The sequence below is a fragment of the Leptonychotes weddellii genome, chromosome 3 (assembly GCF_054177405.1).
Source record: "Leptonychotes weddellii isolate Sample4059 chromosome 3, ASM5417740v2, whole genome shotgun sequence".
Taxonomy (NCBI): domain Eukaryota; kingdom Metazoa; phylum Chordata; class Mammalia; order Carnivora; family Phocidae; genus Leptonychotes; species Leptonychotes weddellii.
In genome coordinates, this window is record NC_138371.1 from 97,140,692 (window position 1) to 97,167,342 (window position 26,651).

The window sequence follows — 26,651 nt, forward strand, 5'->3', positions numbered from 1 at the left end:
TGGAAAACAGTATGGAGGTTCCTCAAAAAGTTGAAAATAGAGCTACCATATGATCCATCAATTGCACTACTGGGTATTTACCCCAAAGATACAAATGTAGGGATCCGAAGGGTTACATGCACCCCAATGTTTATAGCAGCAATGTCCACAATAGCCAAACTATGGAAAGAGCCTAAAGGTCCATCGACAGATGAATGGATAAAGAAGAAGTGGTATATATATACAATGGAATATTACGTAGCCATCAAAAGGAATGAAATCTTGCCATTTGCAACGTCGTGGTTGGAACTGCAGGGTATTATGCTGAACGAAATAAGTCAATCAGAGAAAGACATGTATCATATGACCTCACTGATATAAGGAATTCTTTTTTTTTTTTAATTTTTTATTTATTTATTTGAGACAGAGAGAATGAGAGAGAGAGAGCACATGAGAGGGGGGAGGGTCAGAGGGAGAAGCAGGCTCCCTGCCGAGCAGGGAGCCCGATGCGGGACTCGATCCCGGGATTCCAGGATCATGACCTGAGCCGAAGGCAGTCGCTTAACCAACTGAGCCACCCAGGCGCCCGATATGAGGAATTCTTAATCTCAGGAAACAAACTGAGGTTTGCTGGAGTAGCAGGGAGTTGAGGGATGGGGTGGCTGGGTGACAGATATTGGGGAAGGTATGTGCTATGGTGAGCTCTGTGTATTGTGTAAGACTGTTGAATCACAGACCTGTACCTATGGAACAAATACTACATTGTATGTTAAAAAAAAAAAAAAAGAAAAGAAAAGAAAAAAGAAGACGATAGCAGGAAGGGAAAAATGAAGGGGGGGAGATTGGACGGGGAGACATACCATGAGAGACTATGGACTCTGAGAATGAAACTGAGGGTTCCAGAGGGGAGGGGGTGGGGGGATGGGTTAGCCTGGTGATGGGTATTAAAGAGTGCATGTACTGCATGAATCACTAGGTGTTATACGCCAACAATGAATCATGGAACACTACATCAAAAACTAACAATGTAATGTATGGTGATTACCATAACATAATAATAAAAAAAAATAGACACATGGACCAATAGAACAGAATGGAGAGCCCAGAATTACATCCCACAGATGTGTTCAATTAGTATTTGATAAGTGAGCTAGGAATACTCAATGGGGAAAGGATTGTCTCTTCAACAAATGGTGCTGGGGAAATTGAACAGCCACATGCACAAAAAAAAAAAAAAAAAAAAAAAAAAAGAAAAAGAAATTGGGTCCCTATTTGTACCACTCACAAAAACTAATTCTAAATAAATTAAAAACTTAAACATAAGACGTGATACCATAAAAATCCTAAAAACACAGGGAAGTTACTCCTTGACATTGGTCTTGGCAACCATTTTTTGACTACGACACCAAAAGTATGAACAACAAGAGTAAAAATCAACAAGTGGGACTGTATCAAACTAAAAACATTTCTACACAGCAAAGGAAACCATCAACAAAATAAAAATGGAATCTATGAAATGGGAAAAAATATTTGCAAACTATGTATCAGATAAAAAAGCAAATATATAATTACTGTTACTTTAACTAAGATCTTTAGTGAACTGAATAAATTCCTGCCACCCCTTCAAAAGTCTCCAAATGCAGTTTTCCCTTAAGCAGAGAATTTGTCTTGGATAATTTAATACATGTATTCCTTTGAACAAGTTAGAAAGATGGGGTTATCCTTCTCATCATGGGAGTGAATGGCAATATACATTAAGAAATAATAGAAAATAACCCCAGTAGCAAAAAGTAGTATCAGAAGCAGTGTTTTTCCAGGTTTCTGGGATCATGAGGACTAACCAACACATTCCATTGACAAAATTTCAGGAAATGAAAGGGACACATATAAGTATAAAGACACATGAGATTATTCCAAAGTGAAAAGATAATTGAACAAGATGGTAACAAGTATTTATACACAACAGCAGCTATATTACAAGAAATTGCAGTCCAGCCCACTTGTTAACTTCATTTGCTGGATGAGCTCCCCACCTTCAATTCCCTAAGAAACAAAGTCCAGGTCCTCAGCCTCATGTTATAGAAAAGTCTCAATGTATAGATTCTTTACTTTTTTGCTGTCAGACAGCCTGTTATATGTCCATGTGAAACATGACGCTGAATCACTATATTATCATGCATAAAATGATTGATATTAATATCCCATTTTCCAAAGTGGAAATTTCAGAGGTTAAGGACTTGCCCAAAGCCTCACTGCTGACATGTAGCAGAACACAGTTTCCAATCAGACAGGCAGGTTTCTAAAGCCAGGCTGTCTCATGGCACCTTGAAGCCCTAGACATTCAGTTAACAATGGACCTTCTCACACAAACCCCCTCACTTAATTTTTACAACCATCCTATAGAGTTGATATCATTTCTGCTTTCCAGATACTACTGATGAGGAAACTGAACTTTAGAGAAGTAATGATTTGACCAAGGCTGCTTAACCAGTAAGAGTTGGGGTGACACAAAAATCCAGATCTTCTAACTACAGAGTGTCCATAAATATCCACACACCCATTGACTTAACCATGTCCATAAATATCCAATCTGTGTCCATAAATATCCACACACCCATTGACTTAATTAACCATCTTTAACATTTAGCTTCATGGGTTCAATTTCAGTTAAAGCACGTGTACATCCATGAATGGATTCACACCATCATCCACCTAAAAGACTGTTCAAAATGAATATTGTTTGAAAATCCTTAGAGGTAAACTTCACATACACATTCCCTAGCTAAAACCACATGTCCCCATCTTAGACCAGGCTCAGGAGCATCAGGCCCCAAGGCCAGCTTCCCTGAGTGGTATTGACCCCTAGCCTTTAATGTTTTGTCAGAGTGTAGGACTTAATCTGCACCTGCTACCAATGAAAATGAGGGGGGGCGGAAACAGAAAGCAAGAAGAAATAGTATCCAAATACCTCCTTCTTTTCAATCTTTCTTTTGCTATATCCCAGGAGGAAAAAATAATCAGAGGACAAAGGGCATCTTCGAAAGGAAATCCAGCTAAGAGGCTCAAGTTTTCATGTAATCATCTCTCCTCTTGTTGCTCATACTGTGTTTGCAGGTCTTGTGATAACTTTGTGAATCATGGGGAGCACTTCAGAGCTCTTAATTATTCCTTCATATCTTCTGCATATGTGCATATATCAAAAAGTGCCAATAGTTGAGCTGTTAGAACTTCCATTCACCCTCAGTTTCCAGAAGGCAGGGCTGGCAAGATTAGTGGCTTTAAGATGAAAGGTTGTCTCTCCTACACATTTTCCTTTTCCATCTTGCTAAAGATAGACTATGATTCTGGCAAAATGAGTCAGTGAGTAGATGAATAAGCAAATCAATGAATGAATGTATGAATAATCAGATGAATGGATATATGGATATAAGAATCTGTGTGTATTTGGAAGGAAATCTAAATTTGTTAATGATGCTATTTTGACCACTTCTGGCATCAGATTGGACACAGTGAGCCTGGGGACAAGTTTATTTTCTCTCTCTAAGCCTTCATATATCTGTAGCTCTATGTATATGTCTGTGTCTATATCTATAGCCGTATCTGTGTTTATGTCTCTCTCTCTCTCTATACACACACACACACACACACACACACACACACATATTTATCTATCTATATTGACATCTACCATGGTGGATTGTTATGTGTACCAGAGATAAGGTATATGAAATGACCTCACATGAAACAATAACACAGCATCTATACCTTAGACTGGGTGGTTCTTTTCTTCTTCTACATACCATGGACATTTCAAAACTGTCAGTCTTTTTCTCTATTTATTGTGTTATTAAATAATTACTTTTCTTTGGTAATTTATCAGAGTTTGTCTATATTGGTACCGACACTTTTGGAGTTACAGGTTAACCATTTGTGTAATATTGTTATTTTTACCAATTATAATTAATGTCTTATTATCACTTTCAAAGTCAGAACCTAATAACCTTCATTTTGATTTGTTTTTCAGACTTTATAGAAAATGTAATTCTGCCTCCACTAAACATTGGAGACATGGTTATCACTGGGCTGATTTTAGGAAATAGTCTGAAGATGAATCAGAATTCTTGAACAGAGTTTAATATTTTTGCTGCTAGAACTATTTCCTTTTCTGGATTTGGAAAATTATTTAGAGATAATGGAAACCAAACTTTCTTCCTCTCCCCTCTCCTAATATAGTGAAACAGAAGTGCAAGCAGTAAAGTTTTTTCCAAAGTCACATATAGAGTTAGGGTAGAGAAAGTATTAAAACTGGGGATCTCGGTTGCCTGTGCTTTTCCTTTTTAGCTTAATATGCTGACAGCTGTGATCCTGCTTCTAAGTAGTACTAATTAATAATAGTTTTAGTGTGGGCACTCATCACTATTGTCTAATAGATATGTGTTGGGTCATTTCTTTACTTCCTAGACCTTGGTTTCCTCCTTTATAAAAACTAGGAGGGTGAAGTAGGAGGGAAACCACATGATAGCTATGTCAAGTTATTTTTTAGCTCTGAGAATCTGTGAAGAGTAATGATGCTAATATGTGGGCAAGATTCTCAGATGACAAAAGCTTTTTGAGTCTTCCTATTTCCTTCTTTGCTTTATTTGTGAGCATGTTCAGAATGAAATTCAATGTCTAATTGTAAATGTTTTAGTCTAGGTTATTAGTACAGAATGTCTGATAGATCTCAGATAGTGCCGTGCAACTTCATATGTTTGGTTGCTATTCCATAGAAACAGCCCTGCTGCTGGGATTGCTGTATTTTTTTTTTTTTTCTGATAATAAAACTGAGCCCTAGAAAATTTCTCTCCTCTCTTCTCACCTTCCATTCTTACCTGTGGTAGGTAAAATGTGTCCTCCAAACCTAATGTGAAGGCCCTCATCTCTGCATATTATTTTATTGTAAACCTCTTAAAATAATTTTTTGGCAAATAGAGGAAGTATAGAGAATTAAAAAAAAAGGAACTTCAGTTAAGTGCCTTGTATATATGGTGTGGATCATACAATCTTATCGTTGTTAATTAGGTGTATTTTATAGGTACTTTCTACATGGAGATCTGTGTACAGCAAACATTCAATGTGATACTTGTGTTTCTGAGATAGTTATCTACGCTAGTATTTGTCTTGTGGGGGAGTGTGTTCTCAGTAGCTAGAAGCCTGGACTTTGCAGTCAGACACCCTGTGTTCCTATTCTTGCTTGGTCACTTGCACATGGGTAAGATGCTCAGTCCTGCTCATTCACTTTTCCTTAATTTCTTTTTTATTTTCATTTAATTTTCTTATGTTATGTTACTCACCATACATTACATCATTAGTTTTTGATGTAGCGTTCCATGATTCATTGTTTGCATATAACACCAGTGCTCCATGCAATATGTGCCCTCCTTAATACCCATCACCAGGCTAACCCATCACCCCAACCCCTCCCCTCTAAAACCCTCAGTTTGTTTCTCAGAGTCCATAGTTTCTCATGGTTCATCTCTCCCTCTGATTCCCCCCACCTTCATTTCTAACTTCCTTCCAATTTAGGTTATGCCAGTTTAAAATGAGTTGATGGACATTAAATACTTAGCATAAAGGGCTCCACAAATTTAGTTCCTATGATTATTAACTCCCACACTAACTCTGGGAGGAACTCTATGAGAAAGAGAAATTTTCTGGTCATTTTTATTTGCATGAGTGGAGCACTCAGGTGGATTGATTGCCCCATGTTGAGCCAAGCATCACATTGCTTGGGTGATCCTCTTCCCCATCCCCCCACCCCCAGCTTTATTGAGTTATATAAGTATGATCCTCTTTTGACCGTCCTTCTAATGTCTCCTTCTTTGGGTTATGTTTTCTGAACAGAGGACAAGATTTGGACATCAGTTCAGCACAATAACACAGAGCTGACCCGTGTGCAGGGTGCGGACCCTGAGAAGCCCTATACCATGGCCTTGGATTATGGTGGCAGCATGGAACAGCTGGAAGCCATGATTGATGGTTCAGAGCACTGTGAGCAGGAGGTAGCCTACCATTGCAGAAGGTCCCGCCTGCTCAACACTCCAGGTAAGGCTCGCCCCCACTCCTCTGCATGAGTCGCACAGGGTAACCACAGATAGGTCTGGAAAACATGGAATGTCAAGGAAAGGGGTGTTTTCCCACAATGGAGCTGCAGTGATGGTTGTTCACTGTGCAGTGGAAAGAAAGGAAGTCAGGAGAAGACTGGGGATGTACTCATCCTGGCTCTGATTCCCAGATGTGACCTAAAGGAAGCCTCTCATTGTAGCCTCTCAAGATTCCATCCTCATCTTCAAAAAGAAAATTGTGACAATACACATCCTTCAGTACTTGAGAGAATGAGAAGTTTCGTGAGATTAATAGCACTAGGAGAGAGCACTGAACTAGACATAGACGGTGTGGAGGTGGGAAGGGAGGTTTCTGGGAAAGGGAACATTTCCCAGAATATGAGAAAGCATGAAGGATCTTGGCATATTCACCAAAGAAAAATGAGTTATGTCCAGGGCAAGAAATGCAGAGGGAAGTGGTATCAGGCAAAGGGGCCAACAGGGCAGGCAGAGACAGCCTTGTGTGTTTTCAGTATTAATGTTGCCTGGAAAGTGCAGGCCCCAATGGAAATGATTCTTTTTAGAAATAAAGTTTGCTTTTAGAAAAAAAAAAAAAGACAAACAAAAAAACTTCGATGACTGCTTACCACAACAGAAAAGGGTTTTTGCAGAATATCCAGAGGGTTTTGTCAAAGTTCAAGGATGCCCTGGGAGTCCGTCATTTTTGTGAATATCTTCATCATTTGTATCATGGCATGTGCACACACACACACACATGCACAAACACACACACACACAAGCTGAGAATCATAAGGGTGTGGAATATCCAAGAATGGTGTCACAATCTGTCGCCTCAAGAAATTTACAATCCCATGCTTGGAGGTTAGGAATTTTGAAAGGCTTGAGAAGATTAGACAGTGGAATGTCAACAAAGAAGTGATAGAAGCCTAACTAAATATAACACGCCGCCTCACTGATCTAGAATCTTTAGGAAAGACTTTGTTCCACATAAGTGAATTTTCCAGATAACTGTCACTTATCCCTTTAAGCACCAAAAATGTTTTCAAAGAATTTTTAACTATTTGAAATGAAAATCTTTTTCAAATGGATTACATGCTTCCCTGCCTTCTTAAACAGAGAGTTCTAAACATAAAATGTAACCTTTTCTTGATGACTCAGGATCATCATTATGAAAATCAATTATTGTACTCTCCTTGGATTCAGCCATGCTCACAGGGCTGATTAGATCTGAGGCACTGGTTGCTGTCCCTCCTCCCGGCGTTCCTCCCGGAGTTCTTAGATGGTGCTGCTTGAGAGGCTCAGTGTGTATACTTGTTCGTATTTCTCTCTGTCTTGGCTGTCAAGCCTGCACCTGTCACTCTCGGCACTATTCAGAGTACCTGTGTCTGGAAAACTAACCTACTCTCTTTTCATTGTGTTGCTTCTAGTTTTCTAAGGATCGGGTTTGATGGAATTTTAGGAAAAATGGGATTCTGTTCATTTGGACCATGGATTTCCTTTAGTCTATGTATTATGTGACATCAATTTGGTAATACTATTGCCTTTGTACATGTTTTTCTTTCTTTCTTTTTTTTTAAATTAGCTGTGATGAATTCCCTGAGTATACTCAAGTGGGTGGGCATGGATTTGGGGCAGACCATACTAGAGTAACTTTGCCTCTTACTACTTATAGAAACTCGTGCAAGTTGCTAAATTTCCACTAGCAATTTCAGCACCTGAGCGATTTACATGAAAATCCTCAATTAATAAGGCTGATGTGAGGACTGCAGGAAAAATGTACTCTACACTCTTTTTAATGTGCCTAGTACTCATTAGGTGTTCAACAAACACTGGGGTCTTATTTCTTTCCTCCTCCACAGCTTCCATCCCAGCAGGAAGGTCCAAATTTGCACTGCAATGAGAAACAAGCTCAAAGGATTACTTTATTTCTATTTTAATGGTGTAAATAGAATAATTATAATAATTATAACTCCTGCATGCAGATAATCTCACCACCCAGAGACTCGACTGTTGGATTTAGTTGTGCATCACTCCAGATATTTTGTGTACATCCCCATTTTGTGCACATTCACAAAAACACAGTGAAAACATACTGTCTATATGTTAGGGTTGAGAATACTCATTAATCCCCTTTTCCCCCATGGCTTATGAATCAAATGAGGTAGATGAAGGAAGACAATGGGTATGTGCAGACTGTGTCTACATTTTTTTGGTGGGCTGGCTTGCAGAACATGGTGTAGACCAGGCACTGCTTGTGTGGGGGGTGGGACTACAGACAGATAGCCCCATAGAGATGTGGCCCCAACCTCACACCCCTCAGTGCAGGGACAAGCACTGACTCAGTTGGGCTAACCTCACAGAAACAGGGGCAGAGACAACAGTGCACACCATTGTAGGCACGTGAATTCCAGAGCCAGGGTCTAGCGTACTACATTTGTTGAACTGCTATAACAAAATAAGACAGATTGACAGGCTTATAAAAAGACAGAAATTTATGCTTCATGGTTCCAGAGGCTGGAAGTCCATGATCAGTGTGCCAGGATGGGTGGATTCTGGTGAAGGGCCTCTTCAGGTCACAGACAACTCACTTTTTGTTATATCCTCACATGCCAGAAAGAGAGTGAAAGACCTTCTTGGAGTCCCTTTCAGAAGGGCACTAATCCCATTCATGAGGGTTCCACCCTCATGATCTAATCACCTCCCAGAGGCCCACCTCCTAATATCATCATATTGAGGGTTAAGTTTGTGACATATAAAGTTTGGAGGGACTTTAACATTCAGTCATTAATAGGCACACACTTGAAAAGTTGTTTTCCTCATCTTTCTAATTATTTAGGCAACCCCATTCCCATGGGGAAGACCACAGAAAGAAGGGGAGGTGAGTAGAATCCATCTCCTCCTTCCTACCTGCTATATGGAAGAGGTGAGCAAGTCTCTCCCTTACCTGCGGAAGCCAGAGACCCCAGTGATACTGTTTTATTACCTTATTTGTCACACACACACACACGCACGGTATATATATCTTTCCATATTAGTAAATATGACTCTATATCATAATGTTTATTAACAACAGAGTCTTCCATATATGGACATACCACAATGGGTATATAAAATTAACACATCTATTTTGGACATTTAGTTCTCTCTCTCTCTCCCTTTTTCCAATACAGATGCTGCAAGAACATTTTTTCCACATAGATCTTTGAGAACAAAGCTGATTATATCCTTAGGATAAATTCCTTGAGGTGCCATTGCCAGGGCAAAGAGTGTACATATTTTTAAGGCTTTTGCCATATTGACTTCTGCAACATATCAAGTTTATACCAATTTATATTCCCAAGAATACTGTGGGATTGAGTACCCACTTGTCATCAACATGTATCTTATTTTCCCTTTGGTAATCTGAAAAATGCAGAAGGGGGTCAAAGACAATTAAGTTTTGTTTAATTAAAACAATGTATAGTATGATTCCCTTAGGTTATTGGAGGGAGATACTGCTGGTAGCCAGGATTAGTAGAAGCTATAAAGTGTTATAAATTGAGGCGACTGTGGACTTAAATCAATAAGGAGAGAACGTGGAGGATGCTTTATTTGCTATAGATTCTCCTCTGTATTACACACAATAGATAATATAGAGAGGAAATAAAAGAAGGCAATATGAGACAAAAATAAATAACTGTTCAAATGGCCACCAATGACGAAGCATTTCTCGTGTTAGCAGCTATGTCTGAGGAGCCATATAAGCATTATCTGTAATCCAGGCAAGGGCTCTGCACAGTAAGGGTAGTTACCCCTGTCTGGTATTTCAGGAAATAGAACCTCAGAGATGGGAATGTGCTTGATTAATGCCACTCAGCTGGGAAGGGGAAAATCAGGTTCTTGGCCCGGGCTTCACCTGTGGTCAAAGCAAGGCTGCTATTTCTGATACACCCTGCAAATCTCAAAGAGCCAGAAGTTTCTATGATCTTCCTTATTTTGTAAGAAAAGGTAGATAAAGAGAGAGAAGAGGAGCTAGAGCTCCCTCTTCTAAGGCCCTGTGATTGTCTGGGCAGCTTGAATTACAGCAAATTCCTGGGTAGCTACAAAAAGTTTGCAGCATCCTTGCTGAGGTGCAAGAGCTTCCAAGGCTCACGCACCCCTTCCCAGGTTGGCCCGGAGGACTCCCAAAACAGCATTCCCAGAGCCTCTTTCTGTCTGCTCTCAGCTCTGGCTTTGGTTTCATTCATCTAGGAGCAGCAGAGGTAGAAGGTAAAGGAAGACAGGAAGGCTAAGTTCAGGCCTGGTTGGTTCACCACTGTGTATTTTTCATTCAGCCAGTGACTGAACCATGACACTGTCATTTTCTGACAGTTTCCTCTGATATTCTTCCCCCGAGCTGCTGATAAGTGCCAGCCAATGGAATGTGTCATCTCTCTCTTTAACTGAAGGTTTATGCTAGAAACTCTCTGAAGGACCAGAATTCCAAGCCATAAGGGTCCCTGGGAAAGGTGTCTTTGCTACTTCCATGCATCTTTGTAGTTGTCTTCCCTATGCTTCTACTTATTACCCTGAGGGCCTGCAGTCCTGTGCTACAGAGAAGTTTCCAGGAATCATCAGCCTGCCCGTGCTCAGAGCACTTTGTCACCAGGAACAAGGGCTGCCCTGGTTGAGCCCAAGCCTTTATCACTGTCAGCATCTTCATAGGAATTTTGCCTGAGGCCGGGGTCTTGAAGGTAACATGTGGTGAGCATATGCAATAAAATAGAACTCAGCTCAGGAAACACTCACACAGAAGATGCAGAAAGAAATATTGAATCCACAGTCTGGAGGATGCTTTAATCATGTGGTCAATTAGCTCTATAACCCACAACTTCCCTCTGCAAGGAAGACAAGATTGAAAAGGGCATCGGAAGGTAATCAGTTGGGGAAGCCCAATGCCCAGGTCCCTGCTGGGAGTGAGGATGGAAAGTCCTGCCTATTCCAAAACTCTCTTCCATAGTCTCCATGGCACTAAGAATAACCTCATTAGATCTTCTCATTGGGGTGTACCTGGTGTATGTATCTTTTGTACTTACCACTCTGTGAAGTAAAAGATTATTTGGGAATATCCTCCCCAATAAAGCTGTGACCTCTCTAAGGCAGAGGTAAGAAGTCATATATGAAACCACTAAATGGTTTGGAAATACATATGAATATTGAGACTCCATTACTTTGAAATCTAATAGCCATAGGACAGTTTGAGCTGGAGTTTACTTTAGTTCTGAAAAGAAAGCATTTGCCAAGCAAATCAGTCATGCAAATAAGTTTGCCATGAGGATTAGGTTCCTCAATAAAACTAATTATTCAGTGCTATAGAGTGCTACAGAGTCCTCAGTTTCCTACCTGTAATGGCAAACATCATTCTTATTCATTCATTCATTCATTCATTCATTCATTCATGCAGGCAGTCACTTGAGTGGTTTCCACCTGGGGTCAACGGCTTTATTGTTTTAGCTAGTTATGTTTCCATGGATTTGAAAGCACTGAAATTTTATTTATTTGTTCTATTTCTTTTTTTAGAGAGGGAGAGGGGGAGGAGGGGAAGAGAGAGAGAAAGAGAATCTCAAGCAGGCTCCATGCCCAGCACAGAGCCTGACATGGGCTCCATCTAATGACCCTGGGATTATGACCTGAGACAAAATCAGGAGTTACATGCTTAACCAACTGAACCACCCAGATGCCCCTGAAATCCTGTTTCTTTTAAAGTCTTCCAAACTTCCTATTTTCTTCTTTTCCCTCAATTAATGATATTTTTGTGAGTATATGGCTAACTGGCTATATATATAATATGTGATATATAGTTTGATTATATATAAATATATAGTATAACGTGTATGAATATATATACACACTATGCACTATAGGGTACACACTATATAATATATATTGTGGAATTGTATATATACGTATTATATATTTTTTGTATGTCCAAATGTATCTGTAAATGCACTTGTGTGTATAAACCCTCATGACCATCCATAATATTTGGCTTCAGATGTGTACAAACAAATGATCAGACTTACAAATATAGGTAAGGAATTGTGATGGAGAAAAGTCAAATTATAAAAAAGTAGCTTTTCAGGATACTCTGGGGTTTATTAAACTTAAAACTCTTTGTCCCCAATATTTGTACCAAACATTATCAATTAACAGATGATTACATTTTCTTTCAAACAATATATTTATTGATTTTAATTGTGACTAAAGTATTTTGTCACATACTTTTCTGTCCATTGGGAATGAAATACTTAAAAAATGGAGTTCCTGCTTGCCTCATTGTAGCAGGGGTATGAGAGAGACAGACCAAACACACACGTGCACCCCCACCCCAAAACATATTCAGTTCATGATGAACATAAGGAAGAAAAGTCAAAAAGCAAAAGAAGCCTGAAAATGACCAGGCACAGGGACTTCTACTTCATAAAGGGGTAGAAAAGCCTCCTGGGCTAGGAAGGGGGCACCATAGAGTCCTGGGTGAAGGGAGGGTGTGAGCCATGTGATATCTGGGACAGAAGATTCTAGGCAGAGGAGTAGCAAGAGGGCCTGTGTGGCTAGTGGAGAGAGAAGAAGGAGTTAGGGTGATAGGAGAATGAAGCTGGGGTGTCCAGAGACCAGATCATGACAAGCCTAGTGCTATGGATTTTATGCTATGTGTGCAGGGAAGTCACTGGAACACTGAAGCAAAAGATTACTCTTCCTCTTCCTGTTTCAAATCCAAAAGCTAATGTCAGTTTATTTAAGTCAGGCTAAACCGGGTATCCATAATTTGCTAAATCCATAGACGTTTTAGGTCACTCCCTGTGCCTGGTGAACTAGAAATAACTATGAGCTCCCTGAGGACAGAAACCTTGTCTTATACAGCCCTGATCCCCACAGTTTAGCTCAGTACTGTCAACAAAAGCCTTAGAGGCCCCTCTGGTTACTTCTGATTCATGGCAGTACTTTTGTATTTGTTCCCCCAATTATACTGAGTTGAGATTGCATTGGCCCCTTCACCTACTATTTTATTATTTCCTACTTACCCCCACCACACTCACAAATCCTAGAGATCTCAGTTGGGGCTGGAACCCTTGTCCTCTGCAGCACACACCCTCCCTCCCTTCCTTCAATCCTCTGTCCTTCCTTCCCTTCCTGCAACACACACACACACACACACTAGATAGATGATAGATAGATAGGTAGATAGATAGATAGATAGCACTGATCCCAAAGTCCATCATGGTCCTTTAATTATGCCATGTTGTCACCCATACTACTTAAAACAAGAAGAAAAATCTCACAGTGGGAAGGAAAATAAGAAGAAGAGGATTCAGGTACCCAAGAAAAGGTTCATTTTTTATTTTGATTTTCAATTGTTATATAACAAACCACCATAAAACTTAGTGGTTTAAAGTGATGGTAATATCCATCTTGCCCACTCATCTGCAGTTTGGTCAGGTGCAGGTAGCACTTACACATCTTTGCTCCAGCCTGGGTCACCAGAGGCTGGGTGGAGCTGGGTCTGTGGTCATCCAAGGGTTCACTCACTCAGTTGGCGTGGCTTTTGGCTGGGTCCTCAGTTGGGCATGTGGTCTTTCCATGTGGCTGCTTGGTTTTCTCATAACACAGTAGCTGGGGCTCAGGGATAAACATCCCAAGAGAGGGAGAGGGGCAGGTGGGACCTATACTGCATTTTCTTACCTAGTGTTGAAAGTCATGCATTATTATTTCTGCCACTTTCTAATTATTAGAAGATGGTCAGTCAGGCTAGCCCACATTGAATGGGAAGCAAATTCCATTCCATCTTTTCATGGGGTGAGTGTATGAACATGTTTTAAGACTGCCATGTCTTCTTCAAAATTTTGCATGGATAGTCAACTAGTCTAAGGAAATAGAGCAAATGGAGGACAGAATCAGGTGTTAAACTCACGTCTCTCCAACTGAGGGCAGGAGCTTGCACTCTGATGTTCTGCTGGTCATTGATGAGTCAGTTCTAGCTTAGGCTAGAAATGTGTCTGTCTCTCCATTTTTCCCTCTTAGGGACTTTTGTTACCCTTAAAGTAGTATGGCTAAAATGTATTTTTAAGAGTTTGCCATAGGTCTTAAAAATATAAAGAGACTATCACATGAATCAAGTCAGTGCATTTTACTGTGCATGAAAGCCACCTTTCCGAATGTCCTAATAATTCACTCTTGGTGTTTTGCTAGGGACATAAAGTCAAAATTAGAGGTGGGTGGATTTTACAAAAAAGACATACACCTTAGTGGAGCTAGAGATGTGGGTGTGTATCTAAGGAAAATAAAAACTATCCCACATAAATTCAAGAGATGATATGTACCTGGTTGCAAATGAATTGCTTTCCAGACCATTAATTATTTCAGTAGTCACCGTGGTTTGCTCAAGAATCAACTTTTGGACCCCATATGAGATAGAGTTTTTATTTTTCTCACTGCTCTATGAAAGACTGTGTTTGCTTAGTTTATCTTGAATGTACTTATAGGAAAAAGGGCAACTTTTACATCAACATGGATGGGACTGGAGGAGATTATGCTAAGTGAAATAAGTCAAGCAGAGAAAGTCAATTATCATATGGTTTCACTTATTTGTGGAACATAAAGAATAGCATGAAGGACATTAAGAGAAGGAAGGAAAAAATGAAGGGGGGGGGATCGGAGGGAGAGATGAACCATGAGAGACTATGGACTCTGAGAAACAAACAGGGTTTTAGAGGGGAGGGGGGAGGGGGGATTGGTTAGCCGGGTGATGGGTATTAAGGAGGGCACGTACTGCATGGAGCACTGGGTGTTATACGAAAACAATGGATTGTGGATCACCACATCAAAAACTAATGATGTATTGTATGGTGACTAACATAACATAATAAAATTAAAAAAAAAAAATCAGGCAAAGGATCCGGGGCCTGAAGTAAACACACAATTAAAAAAAAAAATTAAGAGAAAAAAAAGGTTCTATTTTCTAATCTTACGTCATAGTATAGTGGCAGCAACATGAAAAGAGCATGAATTTTGGAATTACAGAAAATTGTATGAAATTTTACTTTTTCTACTTCTTAGCTCTGAGAATGCGAGCATGTTACATGAACTTTCTGAGCCTCACTTTCCTTATCTGTAAATGTAATAAGATAGATGCTGTGCCTTGCTTATAGTAGACATTCAAAATATTACGGTTATTTTAGTCAGTCAGGATTTTATCATACTTTCAAAAGAGCAAGGAGAATATTATTTCTCTTAGCTACCAGGAGAGGTTCTCAGAATCCAGCTATATGTCTCGTGAAAAAGTTGAATTTGGGGATCTGCCTCTTGTTGGTTTATGGGCATACTTGCTTTTAAACTGCAGTTTGGGTATTTGCAAATGTGATATTTACCCACCTAATAGCACTATTGAAAGTGTTAAAGTTAAGTCTATGTCTACCACCCCCCACTGCCAACCACTCAACTCCACTCATCTTTCATTTTTCTCATTTCAATAAATGACCCCATCTAGTTTCTCAAGGACAAAGTCTAGGGCTCCTTCCCTCTTTATCATTCCCTTTCCTATCCAGCATATCAACAAATACTCAAACTCATCAGTCAGAGAAGACTTTGACCCCAGCCTCTTCCCTTATTTCCACTGCTACCACTTAAGTTCAGACCTCATCATCTCCAGACTGGACAAGTGCATCACATCCCTGCTCCTCTCCTATCCCACCCTTATCCCACCTCCCTACAGTTTCTATCTCACACAGCAGACAATGTGATGATCTTTCCAAAATGAGATTATATAAATCTGACTTTAAACCCTTCCCAGTGCCCTTGAAACTCCTTACCGACTCCTTACCATGGCCTACAGAGCTCTCCTCTCCCCAGTTCCTGTTCTCCCACCTGCTTCCTAAACATAGCCCTATATCCTTTTATTCTGCTCCTCGCCAAACTAGCCCTCTACAGCTTAAACTGATACAATAGCTGCTCTCTCTATTCAAAACTTTCATTCCTCTTCCCATGCTTAGCTCTCAACTTAAATTTTATATACAACTGAAGTATAGACTCTTTATCACTTCATCCTATTTTAGTATTCTGTGTAGAGTTTATTACTACCTAATATTTTTTTTTATTTGTTTGTTTACTGTATACCTCCGTCAGCAGAATGTTAGCTCCATGAGGGAGAGAGCTTTTTTGACTCATTCAGCATTTTATGCCCCACAATGCCTAGAAGAGTAGCTGACACCTAGCAAATATTTAGTAAGTAGTTGCTGAATGAATACAAGATTCCACCTCAATTAATAGTATCACTAATGTCCATATTATGTCAGAAGACCCATGATAAAACAAATGCATTTTGCTAAGCCTGCTGCAGAAACCCTTGCAAGCAGAGAGCAGTTTGTGAGTGGGAAGAGTGGGACTGAGAGGTGGGAGGCACTGTCCCACTTCTGGCTCCAACACAGACTCTCTGTGACCTTGAGCAACTTACTTACATTTTAATGGGCCTCAAGTTTCTTTTCTTTAATCCTAGTGGGTTATATTTGATTTTCTCCAAGTGTCCTTCCCACCATGACACTTTATGACTATACTAACAACTACAAAGTGAATTAAAATACACATTACCGTTTATCACTTTCTTGTTACCATAGGAACTAGAGGAGTTGGTAAAACAAACACTAAAAAAAAAAAAAAAGACTTTTCTGACTTTAAGACAATGAAATATGGTAATTTATTTATATAGTAGGTGACATTTTTAATACCTTCATGCACCCGATCCTCTCCTCAGAACCTATTTTCCATATGGTAATACTGATTTGTGCAGAGAAGATGTGAAACTTCCCCAAGATCATAAAAAGTCAAGAGTAGCAGAGATAACAGTTTCTTACCTTAGAGTATGCATGTATGTATTAGAGTATTCACTTTATAAACATTTCGGTGGTTGTGAGGTAGTATAGAAATGTTATGATACCAACTGCACTGATGAGTCCTGCCAGTCTACACAGAATTTGTGCATAATGGCATCTCATCTTGTTATGGAGAGTAGGGGCTGATGCTGGATTTCCGTCCTGCCTGGGCTCTCACTATAAGCATGCCAAAGGGAAGGCAGCAGTGTGCCAATGAAGAGCCCAGGCTTGGTTTGCCTTGGCTCAAGCACTTGGTCTATTGTGTGTCAGCCATGTGACCTCAGAATAGGTACTCAACATCTGCCAGCCTCAGTTTCCCAATCTCTAAGCCTGAAGAAAACAAAAAATAAATTAATTGTACCCACATCATTTCTAAAGATGAAAATGGTTGGAAACTTGCACTCTATAATTTAAGTTCCTAATTTACCTAAGTTCATTTGAAATGACAGAGGTGTCTTTCTATACCTAAATCCTATGGTCCTCTCACTTGTGCTGAGAGACAGGAATGCATTATGGCATTTTTATTCCTCCATGCTTTCCTGTGTGTGTGTGTGCACACACATATTCCTATGTGTGCCTGTGTGTGTGCATGCATGTGTGCGTGCCCAAGTGCAAGCATGTGTGTGTGTAGGATTTGATGAGAAATACCAAGCAGTGTGCTGGGTGGTGTACACATGTCTTGGTATATACAGTGGAAACATTTTAGGCTCTAAAGCCATAGATAGATAGATAGATAGATAGATAGATAGATAGATAGATAGAAATAGATAGATGATTGATAGATGATAGATAGATGATAGATAGATAGATAGATCAATGATAGATGATAGATAGATCAATGATAGATAAAAATAAAAATACTGAACTCCCCCATTCTGCCACATCCCAGTTGAGTAACCATTGTCAGGCCATATAACCAAAGTCTGAGCCACGTTTTCTCATCTACAAAGTAGGTAATACATTAAACCCAGCTTGTAGATAATTTCCGGGTTTGCAATGCATATGTAGAGGGGTTGGCCATAGTGGCTACTACCATTTAAGGAGCCTGCGCCCTTGTCAGTGGAATTAGAGACAATATTTATAAGTCAGAAAAATGGAGAGTGCTCTGGAAAGGAAAAATCAATTCTACTTAAATGAATCTCAGAGATCTTCTGTGGAAAAGAATCACTTCTTTTCAGACACAGCATGGGTAGGAGTCACTGTGAAGGGGAAGGGCATGGAGGGAGACCATTCTTACGAAATGGGGGAGAATCCTATTTAAGAATGAAGCAGTTGAGGCTGTTGCTGCTTATTTCAGTGAGGAGACAGGAAGGATGGGAAAGAAGATGGGTAGGAAGGAGGGAGGGCCTTCTCTGTTGTAGATACTTTGCAACATGCTTTTGTAGATGAACTCTGTTACCTCCACTGAACTAAGACTGGAGACCGATATAATAGGAAGATTAGCCATGTGACTGTAGAGAAAACTGACTGAGGAGACTACAGACAAGGAGACAAGTTAGGTCTATCTCTCTGGTCAAGGAAAGAGGTAAGAAGCGTGAAGTCGTAGAAATAAGAAGGGAAACAAATGAATGATTGCTCTTGATGGACAAAATAGACTTAAGCAATGCCATTCAATGGAAACGTTGCAATTTTCTAGTAGCTACATTATAAACATACAAAGAAAGAGACGAAATGAATTTTAATAGTATGTTTTCTTTGTGACAAATAACCAAAATAATATTCAATGTGTAATTAACAAAAGAAAATTATTAAGATTTATTTTACATTATTTTTTTTCCAAATCTTCAAAATCTGGTGTGCATTTTGCATTTACAGCACACTTTAGTTCATATTGACCACATTTTAAGAGCTGAATAATTACATGTGGCTAGTGACTACTACATTGGATAATGCAGGTCAAAAATGCTTTCATTCTGGATAAGGCTTCCAATGCAAGACCAATAAACAGAAAAGTTGGAGTTAAGAGGCTGGAGGGAGTTGATTCTAGTAGGGAATAAATTAGATTTTGTACTAAATATGTTGATTTGGAGATATGGGGTGGGCAGTCAGGTCAACAGGTGGTGCTGAAGCCTGAGGTCAGAGGTCAGAATTGATAGGGAGGCCAGGGACCAGAGTAGGAGGCATCAGGTCCATTAAGTAGCACAGTAGGGGCATGTTGCTGAGAGGAAGCAGGTGTGTGGGGGGGTGGTAGAAGAAAGCTATAAGCAGTGAGAATGGGGACCTGAGCTCATGTAATAAAGGAAGCACTGTGGGAGACAAGCAATACCTGAGTCTTGGAGCTCACATAAGTGCAGAGAGCAAAGTTTCTAAGCAACAGCTATAGGTATATTTTAGGGGGGGATCTCTGCAGCTCTAAGGATGGATTACTATAAAGAATACTATACTCTCACAGTCTGGAAGTTTGGTGTAAAGGTATAGAGGGGTCCCAAAGACCCTGCATCCAGATATGGAAGACCAGCCACCAAGAGAATAAAGAAATACCATTATTACTCATTATTATAACAATAAAAACCCCAACAGTGATGTCAGTACCTGCCATCTGGTAACATATGTGTATGATCATACATATGTATACAGATATATACATATATATATATGCATATATATGTGTGTATGTATATTTACACACACACAAATTTAAATTCTCACATCAAACACTGAATAAGGTGTTATTATTCCAGGTATATGAATGAGGGAATGGAGACTTCAAGGTAAAGTAACTTGCCATAGGTCTTACAGGGAGGATCCAAATTCAAGTAGCTCTAACTTCAAAGCTAATGCCCCTGAAAATCAAGGACAGATGTCAAGAGAAGATGAAGGGAAAGCAGGATTAAGATCCCGAGTCCAGATACCTTGTTCTGGGTGCTGGTTCTGTCAATGAGGAAAGATATGTTTACTGAAGAGAGCATATCAGTGTAGGCTACATGTAGCTGGTTAAAATATGTCATGTGTATATACATATGCAAAACAAAACTTACTTATATATGCCTATAAATGATACGTATACAAACCCTTGCTTATATATACCCGTATGTGATATGTATACAAACCTTTACTTATACTTATCTTTATATGATATGTGTACATACATATTATGTATATATGCATTTTTCTTTTCAGGTTCCTAGTAATCCCCATGTAGGAGACTTTTAAACTACTTGGAAAAAAAGAGAGTGACAATATTAGCATTAAGCCTAGATTTTAAATCTAATAGCTTTAATGTACCAGGATTCTTAATACGTGTTTTTAGTTCCTGGTATAGATGGATTGTAAAACCATCTCATTTAATCTTTACGATCCCATAAGTCAAAGGTTTTTACTGATAAACAAACAGAGGGTCAAAGATGTAAAGTAAGAACCACATGACCCTACCCATATCTGAAAAAACACACAAAAGAGTCTAATAATACCTGTTGTGATTAAATTCAGTTTGATGGACAAATGAAAACAATCCTTGTTTTAGTCTGACAAGTCCCCAGCTACTAAGATGCCAGTTATACAACATTCCCTTGAACTGAATCAAGTCAAGACCGCATTTTGCCTAGTAAACCAGTATTATGTATACAGTCAAGTAACTACAAAACCTATCTTGGCAATCATTTCATAAGGTGTGCCCAAGAATAGAAAACTAATTCTCTCTGTGTACACATCACTGACAGGGGAAAAAGGTCAGATAAGGAGAAAATCAGAAATGAATTTGCTGACACTCTAACAATGCATCTGTATTCTGCAAAGATTTTGGAAAATTTAGAGAAGATAAGATGTCACAATATTGGAGTAACTGCAGAAACCACCTTGGGAGGATTAAGATAGAGAAAGAAAGGAGGGAAGGAAGGAAGGAAAGAAGGGAGGGAGGGAGGGAGGGAGGAAGGAAAGGAAGAAGGAGGGAAGGAGGGAGGGAAGGAAGGAAGGAGGGAGCGAGGGAAGGAAGGAAGGAAGGAAGAGGAAAAAGAGAGAAAATAAGTGGTGAGGGAGAGAGGGTGAATGGCATAGAGAGAGAGAGGATGAGAGAGAGAGGGAAAATAAAGAAAACCTTCTGGGCCATTGTCTCTGAATTAGAATACTGTATTTTGTCTCATTGTGTATCTTGAATAAAGTTGAATAGATTCTCAACTTGAAGGCATGATCCTAGGCAAAAAGCCCTATGTGATCTTCCCAAGGGCATCAAGTTATGATGTTGAAAACAAGAGTCTATGACAATAGACATGACATGACAACTATTCTAAACAACTTATCCTACAATGAGCTTCTTAAAGGGAGAAATGAATATGGTGGCAGTAGGAGCCCAGGGATGGCAATTTGTTGGCAGCTGAGAGGCATAGAAAACATTCATTTCCTCAGTGGCTGAACTGAAATAAAAATTCTTTTTCATGTGAGTCTTTTCCATCTCTGAGTTTTTAAGAATAACTACTTGGTCTTACTCATTTCTGAACATTTCTAGAGCCTTGCCTGATGCCTGACACAAAGTAGGTGCTCAAAATTATTTCTTGTATGTGAAAATCATCTAAGAATATGATTTTTAAAAAGTACTTTGAAAATAATAATTGGCATTCCTATATCAGACAGGATAGGTTAAATATCTGATGACCAGATACTCATGAGGGAGTGGCAGGGTGGCTCTCCTCTGTGTCTTTTCCCTCCATGACCCAGAGTGATGGAGTGGCTCCCCTCAGGTGTAGCTGGTCACCTTGGAAGAGAAAAAGAGAGCTCTGGAGTGCTTCAATCCTGCTACAGCTTGGAGTGACATATGTCACTTCTGCTTACAATTCATGGCCCAGAATGAAATACTTAGGGGAGGGAAAATAATTTCCCCTCAAAACTTTGCATTTCTTGGCTAAGACCACTTTAAGAAAAGACGGATGAAAAAGAGAAAAACAGAAGTTTATCAACGTGTATCTCATGTATACATAGGAGATGCCCAGGGAAAAATGAACAGTTCAAAGAAATGGCTTACAACTCCAGCTTATAAGGTAACTTCAGTGAAGAACAGTAAATCTGTGGAGAAATGATAAGACAAAGGAAACCACTTTTAGTTTCCCTTAGAGAGATAAAGGCTAGTTAGTAAAATCTGTTATGTAGATTCCTCGGGTGCCATTGCTAGGTTGAGAGGATCTAAAGTTGTTTCAAAATGGTTAACTTTTGTCCTCCTGGCAAAGAAGGGAGGAGGGATACCTTTGTATATTTGTGCCCTGCTTTCAGGCAAATTTAGGGAGGGCAGGGAGCTTTGTTTGTCTCTACTTCTCTGTTACCTTCAGCTTAAAATAATCCTTAGGGCAAATGGCATATTTTGAAGTGGCATATTGTGCTAGCCTTTAAATACCTATAACTCCAAGGGGACCAAGAGGTATAATGCCACCATATGCCCGGGAGGTGAAGAAGAAGAAATAATTGGTGCATAGATTCAATGTCTATCACACAGCAGCGGGGAGGGGGAGAGGGAAGAACAGGGATGAAAAGAAGCAAAACCAAAGTCATACCCAAATTAGAATTGAAATGAAAGGGTATGCTTATAATATCACTTTTCTCATCTACTGTAAGATGTATTATTTTTTTAATATGAGACACATCAAAAAGAAAAGTGTATCAGATCTCTAAACTACTATAAGCTATTTTGAAACCTACAAGGCTATTTATAGATCCTCCTGTATGAATATATATATAGCGCGAATTTTAGTTTTAGCTAAGATCGAATATTTGATTAATATCAAAATTAGCTTTACTATTTAATTAATATTACAGTTTCATTGTTAGTTCATGCTAATGTCAACATAAATTGTAGGGCTAATATTTAGAAAGTATTATAATACTCCTTTTTTTTTTAAAGATTTTATTTATTATTTGACAGAGAGAGACATAGTGAGAGAGGGAACACAAGCAGGGGGAGTGGGAGAGGGAGAAGCAGGCTTCCTGCTGAGCAGGGAGCCCGACGTGGGGCTCGATCCCAGGACCCTGGGATCACGACCTGAGCCGAAGGCAGACGCTTAACGACTGAGCCACCCAGGCACCCCATAATACTCCTTTTTTTAAATCAAAGCAAATTTTCAAGTTTAATCATGTAATTAGTCAAGAAGCCCTAATTTATGTGCGGATAAAAATGTGTCTGTATACATGTGTTTATGTATAGTTGAAAACATTATATATTTTTTGATTCACACAAATGTTTTGATTCAAAGAAATGTCACACAAAAGTGTTACTTTTTTGAATCTGTTTGCCTCTGAAATATCATTTTTATGTGTGTGTATTTGTGCAAATGTATAAAACGGTACATGGCAGTGCCTGTTGATATATTTTCCCTCATGCTCTGAACGCTAGCCTACTCAGTCTGGCATCTGGAGAGCTGACAAAGCAGGTGGTAGTGGACACTCCTGGCCAACAGGGCTGGTGTGCCATACACAAATGTCCCAGGGCAACAAGCACACCACTGGGTCATCTTGCACTGAGCGCATTCCCGTGGCTTGGGTTACTTTCCCACAATGGCTTCTTCTGCAGCTCCATATTTTATGTTTAGAGGAGTTGCTTTGATATTTCAAAACTTTCAGACGTGTCCAGGTGATTGGGCATGGACTGCAGCAAAGAACCAAAGGGAGATTATTACTCTGGATGTTATAAGATAAACATTTTACGGCAGCTAGAAGTGCTTTCTGAAAAAGGTGTGGAGAACACTAAAATAACCAGGTAGTTAGGAATTGGTAGAAATCCTTTGATACCTTGAAGAACTTAAAACATTGTGGCGAAGATTAAAAATAATCAATAAATGACTGAAGAGAACTGAAAGAAAAGATGTCCTGGGGTGGTTCATGCTGCAAGCAATTTGAATGTGTCTCTATAGGGTCAGATAAGAACATTATCGTAGTGATGGAATAGCAACAGAAAAACGATCCTACTTCCTGCAATGAAGGACTGAAGGGTGAAGGCTCTGTGCTGTCTCCGAGTAGGTGCCAGAGCCAGGAACACAGAATTGTGTCCTTGATTTGATAATTTAGGTCTCTGGTGTCTTAGTGATAGCATGTTTCTCCCAGTTTCAGTACCTAAGCCTGCTCCCTCCCACCTGCTCTGTGGTACTATTTTGGTCAAAGTAAGTATAATTCCTCTTCTGGTTATTCATCATTGCCCTTGGGTCTTTGGGAGATATGTTCTTCCCTGCCTCAGGGCAACACTAATTTCATTTCTCATCCTCTATCATTCCTGAATACACAGTTTACCTAAAGGTTAAGAATTATGAGTCTAATTAAGAGGATGGAGCAATTCCACTACATTAACATTAATAGTGCATGGAAAGCACTCCCCATGGCTTCATTTTTTAAGCAGTAGCTATTTCTATGTCTCTTCTCTCTTTCCTATTTTTCCTCCCTGCACCACTTAATGATAATCTAATGGTAGCAATGGCACCTATGTTGATAAAAGAGAAAAGGTGATAATTGTTCCTGCCTGTCTCTTTCTCATTCCCCAACTGCTAAGGGCAGCGTCCTTGAGACAGGTTTGTTTTACTGATCAAATGCAGTCCATGGGAGAAAAGGCCCAAAGGATGGGGAGTTGTCAAGAAAGCTCTGCTGCAGACAAATATGATAGAACTCATTCATCAAATGATAAAATGTGAACTTCTCTTTCATCCTGGAATTGAAAGGTCATTATAGTAAAGAGTCCATTTTATAAAGGTTAAAATTAAGTGACAGATGGTGATGTATCATGGAATTCCCTGGCCTTGTAACACTGCCTGCATCAGGCTCTCTTGCCCTGCTTCAAGTTTTAAACAACCAATAGGGCCTCCGAACCAACAGAGAAGCATGCTTTAGTCACGTGTCTGTCCAGAAAATCCTCTGGCATCAGGAGCTTCCACAGGGAGCAAGCCTCGGAGTCCCACTCTGTTGTAGATTTCCTCAGACTTTCCTCAGGGCCCCCCCGAGGAGGAGCCAGGGTCTGAGTTCTTTAGCTACTAATTGAAAGGTTTAGGAGCAACTATTTAGCATGACATGTGTTCCAGAGGCATTGAGGGGAAAATAACAAATTGAACATATGTCGAATCATTACTAGAAGGAAAACAATTGCCCAGGAAACTGGATGATGTGGAGTGAGCCTTCAAAAATATTTTATTTACCAAGACTTGGCAGGCTGCAGCTTATCTTCCCCCCATGGATTCCTTCTTGTCCTTATTTTTTTATGTATTATCCTTACATATTATTTATTAAATAATGTATCATTATTTAAATATTATTTTTTTACTATCTTATTTCCCTCCATGGATCCTTCCTGATACTATATATTTGAGCTCAGGGATTCACAAAACATGAAATGCAAGAAGGTTTTATGTGGTATATGGATGGACTTTCCAAAAACATTATTTGTTTTTTTATTTTAGTATATGTTAGAAGAAATACATACAATTAACATATTAACCACATGATTCCAAATCTCTTGTTACTAAGAGAATAGTGTAAGTTGAAAAGAAGTTAGTAATTTTAAGATTTTATTTATTTGTTAGAGAGAGACAGAGTGAGAGAGAGAGGCAGGCAGAGGGAGAAGCAGGCTCCCGCTAAGCAAGGAGCCCGATGCGGGACTTGATCCCAGGACCCTGGGATCATGACCGGAGCTGACGACAGACGCTTAACCAACTGAGCCACCCAGGTGTCCCTGAAGTTAGTAAATTTAAGTTCAATTATTTTTTTTTAAAAGGTATGAGATAATAGTGCAGGTAACAAACTCAAAGTTGGTTCTGCTATGACAGAAGGTTAGGAAGTGTTAAGATGCCTTTCCTTCCCCCATAGGTTGGCTATGTTACATTAGCATGTCTTACTCACTCCTGGTCCCACTTCCAGAGGTCCCTGCCCCGTACAACACTGCTGGTGACATTTCTCCTTTCCTAGGTCTGCTCCCCTGTGAAGCCCACTCTGGTTCGTGTGGGCCAAGTTAGTGTCTGCTCTTCTTGCTCTTTTTTGTTTTGTTTTTTTTTTTAAGATTTTATTTACTTATTTGACAGACAGAGACACAGTGAGAGAGGAAACACAAGCAGGGGGAGTGGGAGAGGGAGAAGCAGGCTTCCCGCGGAGCAGGGAGCCCGATGTGGGGCTCGATCCCAGGACCCTGGGATCATGACCTGAGCCGAAGGCAGACGCTTAACGACTGAGCCATCCTTCTTGCTCTTTTTACTTGGTTCATATTGTCACTGTATTAAGTATCTGCTTTTGTTTTAATGGGTTGCATACCTACAGCAAATGGTATTCATTTATATATTCTCAATGCATAGACCTGCATTTAGAATATACTACATAATATGTTTTGAATACGCAATTAATTTCTCCAGAATTTCTTTTAGGAAGCTTACCAGTGAGCTTCACAGTTGCCTATTTCCATGGGGATCCTGGGAGGTCTTCTCTTGATGTCGCAGCATTTGGCACTCCCAGTTCGAAATACATGCTTCATTTAACATTGAAGATGCAGCACTCACCTTGCTACCTGACTGTGCTTTCACTATTCTTCACTGGTCTTTCTTTTCTCCTCATAACTAAAATAAGAGGGCATCCTTGGGGCTCAGTCCCTGGCTCTTCATTCACCTTTGGGGTTATAATCTATTCACATGCTTGAGACTCTCAAATTTAGACCTCCAACCAAGATTCATTTTCTGAACGTAAGATTCACATACCCACCTGACTACTGGTCTTACAGTGTCCAAAAATAATTTTCTGTGGGTGC

General features: G+C 39.7%; 1 protein-coding gene across 2 annotated transcripts in view; it reads left to right on the plus strand.

Moving 5' to 3' along the window:
• The window catches only part of CNTNAP5 (contactin associated protein family member 5), a 741,254-nt gene that overhangs the window by 513,017 nt on the left and 201,586 nt on the right, over positions 1-26,651 (plus strand). For both annotated transcript variants that reach the window (XM_081814618.1, XM_081814619.1), the window contains exon 13: positions 5,863-6,063. In XM_081814618.1, coding sequence (XP_081670744.1) covers positions 5,863-6,063 — 201 coding nt within the window. The remainder of the gene's footprint in view (positions 1-5,862; positions 6,064-26,651) is intronic.